This window comes from Ascaphus truei, unplaced genomic scaffold, assembly GCF_040206685.1.
Source record: "Ascaphus truei isolate aAscTru1 unplaced genomic scaffold, aAscTru1.hap1 HAP1_SCAFFOLD_335, whole genome shotgun sequence".
NCBI lineage: Eukaryota > Metazoa > Chordata > Amphibia > Anura > Ascaphidae > Ascaphus > Ascaphus truei.
In genome coordinates, this window is record NW_027456344.1 from 416997 (window position 1) to 427382 (window position 10386).

Below are 10386 nucleotides of genomic sequence, written 5' to 3' on the forward strand. Positions count from 1 at the left end.
ACCTCCTGTAATACACACAGTGACCGCAGGGTGTCACCGTCACTGTGCCGTACCCATAGGGATATACCTCCTGTAATACACACAGTGACCGCAGGGTGTCACCGTCACTGTGCCGTACCCATAGGGATATACCTCCTGTAATACACACAGTGACCGCAGGGTGTCACCGTGCCGTACCCATAGGGATATACCTCCTGTAATATACACAGTGACCGCAGGGTGTCACCGTCACCGTGCCGTAACCATAGGGATATTCCTCCTGTAATACGCACAGTGACCACAGGGTGTCACTGTCACTGTGCCGTACCCATAGGGATATACCTCCTGTAATACACACAGTGACCGCAGGGTGTCACCGTCACTGTGCCATACCCATAGGGATATACCTCCTGTAATACACACAGTGACCGCAGGGTGTCACCGTCACCGTGCCGTACCCATAGGGATATACCTCCTGTAATACACACAGTGACCACAGGGTGTCACTGTGCCGTACCCATAGGGATATACCTCCTGTAATACTCACAGTGACCGCAGGGTGTCACCGTCACTGTGCCGTACCCATAGGGATATACCTCCTGTAATACACACAGTGACCGCAGGGTGTCACCGTCACTGTGCCGTACCCATAGGGATATACCTCCTGTAATACACACAGTGACCGCAGGGTGTCACCGTGCCGTACCCATAGGGATATACCTCCTGTAATACACACAGTGATCACAGGGTGTCACAGTCACTGTGCCGTACCCATAGGGATATACCTCCTGTAATACACACAGTGACCGCAGGGTGTCACCGTCACAGTGCCGTACCCATAGGGATATACCTCCTGTAATACACACAGTGACCGCAGGGTGTCACCGTCACTGTGCCGTACCCATAGGGATATACCTCCTGTAATACACACAGTGACCGCAGGGTGTCACCGTCACTGTGCCGTACCCATAGGGATATACCTCCTGTAATACACACAGTGACCGCAGGGTGTCACCGTCACCGTGCCGTACCCATAGGGATATACCTCCTGTAATACACACAGTGACCACAGGGTGTCACCGTCACTGTGCCGTACCCATAGGGATATACCTCCTGTAATACACACAGTGACCGCAGGGTGTCACCGTCACCGTGCCGTACCCATAGGGATATACCTCCTGTAATACACACAGTGACCGCAGGGTGTCACCGTACCGTACCCATAGGGATATACCTCCTGTAATACACACAGTGACCGCAGGGTGTCACCGTCACTGTGCCGTACCCATAGGGATATACCTCCTGTAATACACACAGTGACCGCAGGGTGTCACCGTGCCGTACCCATAGGGATATACCTCCTGTAATACGCACAGTGACCGCAGGGTGTCACCGTGCCGTACCCATAGGGATATACCTCCTGTAATACACACAGTGACCGCAGGGTGTCACCGTCATTGTGCCGTACCCATAGGGATATACCTCCTGTAATACACACAGTGACCGCAGGGTGTCACCGTCACTGTGCCGTACCCATAGGGATATACCTCCTGTAATACTCACAGTGACCGCAGGGTGTCACCGTCACTGTGCCGTACCCATAGGGATATACCTCCTGTAATACACGCAGTGACCGCAGGGTGTCACCGTCACTGTGCCGTATCCATAGGGATATACCTCCTGTAATACACACAGTGACCGCAGGGTGTCACCGTCACTGTGCCGTACCCATAGGGATATACCTCCTGTAATACGCACAGTGACCGCAGGGTGTCACCGTCACTGTGCCGTATCCATAGGGATATACCTCCTGTAATACACATAGTGACCGCAGGGTGTCACCGTCACTGTGCCGTACCCATAGGGATATACCTCCTGTAATACACACACTGACCACAGGGTGTCACCGTCACTGTGCCGTACCCATAGGGATATACCTCCTGTAATACACACAGTGACCGCAGGGTGTCACTGTCACTGTGCCGTACCCATAGGGATATACCTCCTGTAATACACACAGTGACCGCAGGGTGTCACCGTCACTGTGCCGTACCTATAGGGATATACCTCCTGTAATACTCACAGTGACCGCAGGGTGTCACCGTCACTGTGCCGTACCCATAGGGATATAGCTCCTGTAATACACGCAGTGACCGCAGGGTGTCACCGTCACCGTGCCGTACCCATAGGGATATACCTCCTGTAATACACACAGTGACCGCAGGGTGTCACCGTCACTGTGCCGTACCCATAGGGATATACCTCCTGTAATACACACAGTGACCGCAGGGTGTCACCGTCACTGTGCCGTACCCATAGGGATATACCTCCTGTAATACACACAGTGACCGCAGGGTGTCACCGTGCCGTACCCATAGGGATATACCTCCTGTAATACACACTGTGACCGCAGGGTGTCACCGTCACTGTGCCGTACCCATAGGGATATACCTCCTGTAATACACACAGTGACCGCAGGGTGTCACCGTGCCGTACCCATAGGGATATACCTCCTGTAATACACACAGTGACCGCAGGGTGTCACTGTCACTGTGCCGTACCCATAGGGATATACCTCCTGTAATACACACAGTGACCGCAGGGTGTCACCGTCACTGTGCCGTACCCATAGGGATATACCTCCTGTAATACACACAGTGACCGCAGGGTGTCACCGTCACTGTGCCGTACCCATAGGGATATACCTCCTGTAATACTCACAGTGACCGCAGGGTATCACTGTCACTGTGCCGTACCCATAGGGATATACCTCCTGTAATACACACAGTGACCGCAGGGTGTCACTGTCACTGTGCCGTACCCATAGGGATATACCTCCTGTAATGCACACAGTGACCGCAGGGTGTCACCGTCACTGTGCCGTACCCATAGGGATATACCTCCTGTAATACACACAGTGACCACAGGGTGTCACTGTGCCGTACCCATAGGGATATACCTCCTGTAATACACACAGTGACCGCAGGGTGTCACTGTGCCGTACCCATAGGGATATACCTCCTGTAATACACACAGTGACCGCAGGGTGTCACCGTCACTGTGCCGTACCCATAGGGATATACCTCCTGTAATACACACAGTGACCGCAGGGTGTCACCGTCACTGTGCCGTACCCATAGGGATATACCTCCTGTAATACACACAGTGACCGCAGGGTGTCACCGTCACCGTGCCGTACCCATAGGGATATACCTCCTGTAATACACAGTGACCGCAGGGTGTCACTGTGCCGTACCCATAGGGATATACTTCCTGTAATACACACAGTGACCGCAGGGTGTCACCGTCACTGTGCCGTACCCATAGGGATATACCTCCTGTAATACACACAGTGACCGCAGGGTGTCACCGTGCCGTACCCATAGGGATATACCTCCTGTAATACACACAGTGATCACAGGGTGTCACCGTCACTGTGCCGTACCCATAGGGATATACCTCCTGTAATACACACAGTGACCGCAGGGTGTCACCGTCACAGTGCCGTACCCATAGGGATATACCTCCTGTAATACACACAGTGACCGCAGGGTGTCACCGTCACTGTGCCGTACCCATAGGGATATACCTCCTGTAATACACACAGTGACCGCAGGGTGTCACCGTCACCGTGCCGTACCCATAGGGATATACCTCCTGTAATACACACAGTGACCACAGGGTGTCACCGTCACTGTGCCGTACCCATAGGGATATACCTCCTGTAATACACACAGTGACCGCAGGGTGTCACCGTCACCGTGCCGTACCCATAGGGATATACCTCCTGTAATACACACAGTGACCGCAGGGTGTCACCGTACCGTACCCATAGGGATATACCTCCTGTAATACACACAGTGACCGCAGGGTGTCACCGTCACTGTGCCGTACCCATAGGGATATACCTCCTGTAATACACACAGTGACCGCAGGGTGTCACCGTGCCGTACCCATAGGGATATACCTCCTGTAATACACACAGTGACCGCAGGGTGTCACCGTCATTGTGCCGTACCCATAGGGATATACCTCCTGTAATACACACAGTGACCGCAGGGTGTCACCGTCACTGTGCCGTACCCATAGGGATATACCTCCTGTAATACTCACAGTGACCACAGGGTGTCACCGTCATTGTGCCGTACCCATAGGGATATACCTCCTGTAATACACACAGTGACCGCAGGGTGTCACCGTCACTGTGCCGTACCCATAGGGATATACCTCCTGTAATACACGCAGTGACCGCAGGGTGTCACCGTCACTGTGCCGTATCCATAGGGATATACCTCCTGTAATACACACAGTGACCGCAGGGTGTCACCGTCACTGTGCCGTACCCATAGGGATATACCTCCTGTAATACGCACAGTGACCGCAGGGTGTCACCGTCACTGTGCCGTATCCATAGGGATATACCTCCTGTAATACACATAGTGACCGCAGGGTGTCACCGTCACTGTGCCGTACCCATAGGGATATACCTCCTGTAATACACACACTGACCACAGGGTGTCACCGTCACTGTGCCGTACCCATAGGGATATACCTCCTGTAATACACACAGTGACCGCAGGGTATCACCGTCACTGTGCCGTACCCATAGGGATATACCTCCTGTAATACACACAGTGACCGCAGGGTGTCACCGTCACTGTGCCGTACCTATAGGGATATACCTCCTGTAATACTCACAGTGACCGCAGGGTGTCACCGTCACTGTGCCGTACCCATAGGGATATAGCTCCTGTAATACACGCAGTGACCGCAGGGTGTCACCGTCACCGTGCCGTACCCATAGGGATATACCTCCTGTAATACACACAGTGACCGCAGGGTGTCACCGTCACCGTGCCGTACCCATAGGGATATACCTCCTGTAATACACACAGTGACCGCAGGGTGTCACCGTCACTGTGCCGTACCCATAGGGATATACCTCCTGTAATACACACAGTGACCGCAGGGTGTCACCGTCACTGTGCCGTACCCATAGGGATATACCTCCTGTAATACACACAGTGACCGCAGGGTGTCACCGTGCCGTACCCATAGGGATATACCTCCTGTAATACACACTGTGACCGCAGGGTGTCACCGTCACTGTGCCGTACCCATAGGGATATACCTCCTGTAATACACACAGTGACCGCAGGGTGTCACCGTCACTGTGCCGTACCCATAGGGATATACCTCCTGTAATACGCACAGTGACCGCAGGGTGTCACTGTCACCGTGCCGTACCCATAGGGATATACCTCCTGTAATACACACAGTGACCGCAGGGTGTCACCGTCACTGTGCCGTACCCATAGGGATATACCTCCTGTAATACACACAGTGACCGCAGGGTGTCACTGTCACCGTGCCGTACCCATAGGGATATACCTCCTGTAATACACACAGTGACCGCAGGGTGTCACCGTCACTGTGCCGTACCCATAGGGATATACCTCCTGTAATACACACAGTGACCGCAGGGTGTCACCGTCACTGTGCCGTACCCATAGGGATATACCTCCTGTAATACACACAGTGACCACAGGGTGTCACCGTCACTGTGCCGTACCCATAGGGATATACCTCCTGTAATACACACAGTGACCACAGGGTGTCACCGTCACTGTGCCGTACCCATAGGGATATACCTCCTGTAATACACACAGTGACCGCAGGGTGTCACCGTCACTGTGCCGTACCCATAGGGATATACCTCCTGTAATACACACAGTGACCGCAGGGTGTCACCGTGCCGTACCCATAGGGATATACCTCCTGTAATACACACAGTGACCGCAGGGTGTCACCGTGCCGTACCCATAGGGATATACCTCCTGTAATACACACAGTGACCGCAGGGTGTCACCGTCACTGTGCCGTACCCATAGGGATATACCTCCTGTAATACACACAGTGACCGCAGGGTGTCACCGTCACTGTGCCGTACCCATAGGGATATACCTCCTGTAATACACACAGTGACCGCAGGGTGTCACCATCACTGTGCCGTACCCATAGGGATATACCTCCTGTAATACACAGTGACCGCAGGGTGTCACCGTGCCGTACCCATAGGGATATACCTCCTGTAATACACACAGTGACCGCAGGGTGTCACCGTGCCGTACCCATAGGTATATACCTCCTGTAATACACACAGTGACCGCAGGGTGTCACCGTCACTGTGCCGTATCCATAGGGATATACCTCCTGTAATACACACAGTGACCGCAGGGTGTCACCGTCACTGTGCCGTACCCATAGGGATATACCTCCTGTAATACACACAGTGACCGCAGGGTGTCACCGTGCCGTACCCATAGGGATATACCTCCTGTAATACACACAGTGACCGCAGGGTGTCACCGTCACTGTGCCGTACCCATAGGGATATACCTCCTGTAATACACACAGTGACCGCAGGGTGTCACTGTGCCGTACCCATAGGAATATACCTCCTGTAATACACACAGTGACCGCAGGGTGTCACCGTCACTGTGCCGTACCCATAGGGATATACCTCCTGTAATACACAGTGACCACAGGGTGTCACCGTCACCGTGCCATACCCATAGGGATATACCTCCTGTAATACACACAGTGACCACAGGGTGTCACTGTGCCGTACCCATAGGGATATACCTCCTGTAATACACACAGTGACCGCAGGGTGTCACTGTCACTGTGCCGTACCCATAGGGATATACCTCCTGTAATACACACAGTGACCGTAGGGTGTCACCGTCACCATGCCGTACCCATAGGGATATACCTCCTGTAATACACACAGTGACCACAGGGTGTCACCGTCACTGTGCCGTACCCATAGGGATATACCTCCTGTAATACACACAGTGACCGCAGGGTGTCACCGTGCCGTACCCATAGGGATATACCTCCTGTAATACACACAGTGACCGCAGGGTGTCACTGTCACTGTGCCGTACCCATAGGGATATACCTCCTGTAATACGCACAGTGACCGCAGGGTGTCACCGTCACTGTGCCGTACCCATAGGGATATACCTCCTGTAATACACACAGTGACCGCAGGGTGTCACCGTCACTGTGCCGTACCCATAGGGATATACCTCCTGTAATACACACAGTGACAGCAGGGTGTCACCGTCACCGTGCCGTACCCATAGGTATATACCTCCTGTAATACACACAGTGACCGCAGGGTGTCACCGTCACGTGCCGTACCCATAGGGATATACCTCCTGTAATACACACAGTGACCGCAGGGTGTCACCGTCACTGTGCCGTACCCATAGGGATATACCTCCTGTAATACACACAGTGACCGCAGGGTGTCACCGTCACTGTGCCGTACCCATAGGGATATACCTCCTGTAATACACACAGTGACCGCAGGGTGTCACCGTCACTGTGCCGTACCCATAGGGATATACCTCCTGTAATACACACAGTGACCGCAGGGTGTCACCGTCACTGTGCCATACCCATAGGGATATACCTCCTGTAATACACACAGTGACCGCAGGGTGTCACCGTCACTGTGCCGTACCCATAGGGATATACCTCCTGTAATACTCACAGTGACCGCAGGGTGTCACCGTCACTGTGCCGTACCCATAGGGATATAGCTCCTGTAATACACGCAGTGACCGCAGGGTGTCACCGTTACCGTGCCGTACCCATAGGGATATACCTCCTGTAATACACACAGTGACCGCAGGGTGTCACCGTCACTGTGCCGTACCCATAGGGATATACCTCCTGTAATACACACAGTGACCGCAGGGTGTCACCGTCACGTGCCGTACCCATAGGGATATACCTCCTGTAATACACACAGTGACCGCAGGGTGTCACCGTGCCGTACCCATAGGGATATACCTCCTGTAATACACACAGTGACCGCAGGGTGTCACCGTGCCGTACCCATAGGGATATACCTCCTGTAATACACACAGTGACCGCAGGGTGTCACTGTCACTGTGCCGTACCCATAGGGATATACCTCCTGTAATACACACAGTGACCGCAGGGTGTCACCGTCACTGTGCCGTACCCATAGGGATATACCTCCTGTAATACACACAGTGACCGCAGGGTGTCACCGTCACCGTGCCGTACCCATAGGTATATACCTCCTGTAATACACACAGTGACCGCAGGGTGTCACCGTCACGTGCCGTACCCATAGGGATATACCTCCTGTAATACACACAGTGACCGCAGGGTGTCACCGTGCCGTACCCATAGGTATATACCTCCTGTAATACACACAGTGACCGCAGGGTGTCACCGTCACTGTGCCGTACCCATAGGGATATACCTCCTGTAATACACACAGTGACCGCAGGGTGTCACCGTCACTGTGCCGTACCCATAGGGATATACCTCCTGTAATACACACAGTGACCGCAGGGTGTCACTGTCACTGTGCCGTACCCATAGGGATATACCTCCTGTAATACACACAGTGACCGCAGGGTGTCACCGTCACTGTGCCGTACCCATAGGGATATACCTCCTGTAATACACACAGTGACCGCAGGGTGTCACCGTCACTGTGCCGTACCCATAGGGATATACCTCCTGTAATACACACAGTGACCGCAGGGTGTCACCGTGCCGTACCCATAGGTATATACCTCCTGTAATACACACAGTGACCGCAGGGTGTCACCGTCACCGTGCCGTACCCATAGGTATATACCTCCTGTAATACACACAGTGACCGCAGGGTGTCACCGTCACGTGCCGTACCCATAGGGATATACCTCCTGTAATACACACAGTGACCGCAGGGTGTCACTGTGCCGTACCCATAGGGATATACCTCCTGTAATACACACAGTGACCGCAGGGTGTCACCGTCACTGTGCCGTACCCATAGGGATATACCTCCTGTAATACACACAGTGACCGCAGGGTGTCACCGTCACCGTGCCGTACCCATAGGGATATACCTCCTGTAATACACACAGTGACCGCAGGGTGTCACTGTGCCGTACCCATAGGGATATACCTCCTGTAATACACACAGTGACCGCAGGGTGTCACCGTCACCGTGCCGTACCCATAGGTATATACCTCCTGTAATACACACAGTGACCGCAGGGTGTCACCGTCACGTGCCGTACCCATAGGGATATACCTCCTGTAATACACACAGTGACCGCAGGGTGTCACTGTGCCGTACCCATAGGGATATACCTCCTGTAATACACACAGTGACCGCAGGGTGTCACCGTCACTGTGCCGTACCCATAGGGATATACCTCCTGTAATACACACAGTGACCGCAGGGTGTCACCGTCACCGTGCCGTACCCATAGGGATATACCTCCTGTAATACACACAGTGACCGCAGGGTGTCACTGTGCCGTACCCATAGGGATATACCTCCTGTAATACACACAGTGACCGCAGGGTGTCACCGTCACCCGTGCCGTACCCATAGGTATATAACTCCTGTAATACACACAGTGACCGCAGGGTGTCACCGTCACCGTGCCGTACCCATAGGGATATACCTCCTGTAATACACATAGTGACCGCAGGTCGTGTCACTGTGCCGTACCATAGGGATATACCTCCTGTAATACACACAGTGACCGCAGGGTGTCACCGTCACTGTGCCGTACCCATAGGGATATACCTCCTGTAATACCCACAGTGACCACAGGGTGTCACTGTCACTGTGCCGTACCCATAGGGATATACCTCCTGTAATACACACAGTGACCGCAGGGTGTCACCGTCACTGTGCCGTACCCATAGGGATATACCTCCTGTAATACACACAGTGACCGCAGGGTGTCACCGTCACTGTGCCGTACCCATAGGGATTATACCTCCTGTAATACACACAGTGACCGCAGGGTGTCACCGTCACTGTGCCGTACCCATAGGGATATACCTCCTGTAATACACACAGTGACCGCAGGGTGTCACCGTGCCGTACCCATAAGGATATACCTCCTGTAATACACACAGTGACCGCAGGGTGTCACCGTCACTGTGCCGTACCCATAGGGATATACCTCCTGTAATACACACAGTGACCGCAGGGTGTCACCGTCACCGTGCCGTACCCATAGGATATAATAACACAGTGTAGTTTTAGGACCCTCCTCCGTAACACAGGTCGGGCCGGGGGAGGGGTGTTTCTGCGTGTGGGGGGATGGGTGTACTTCTGCCTGTAATACACAGTGACCGTTTCTCTCTCTGCTTAGTCTCTGCAGGGTGAGTTGTCTGACAGAAACACGACATCCGCTCGTCTGCACAGCAGAGCGGAAAAGGCAGAGCAGGCTCTGCTACACCTGAAGCAGATGATTGACGGGTACAACTCTCTTGGTGTAGCGTGAGACTGTGCAACTCTTGTGTGACACTGTACTGCTGTAACATGAGACGATGAGGCTGTACTGT

General features: G+C 53.5%; 1 protein-coding gene across 1 annotated transcript in view; it reads left to right on the top strand.

Annotated features, from left to right (window-relative positions):
- The window catches only part of CCHCR1 (coiled-coil alpha-helical rod protein 1), a gene marked incomplete at its 3' end in the record, with an annotated part of 93619 nt that overhangs the window by 81523 nt on the left and 1710 nt on the right, over positions 1 to 10386 (top strand). Inside the window, exon 10 of the mRNA XM_075583560.1 lies at positions 10194 to 10300. Within this exon, the coding sequence (XP_075439675.1) occupies positions 10194 to 10300 (107 nt within the window). The remainder of the gene's footprint in view (positions 1 to 10193; positions 10301 to 10386) is intronic.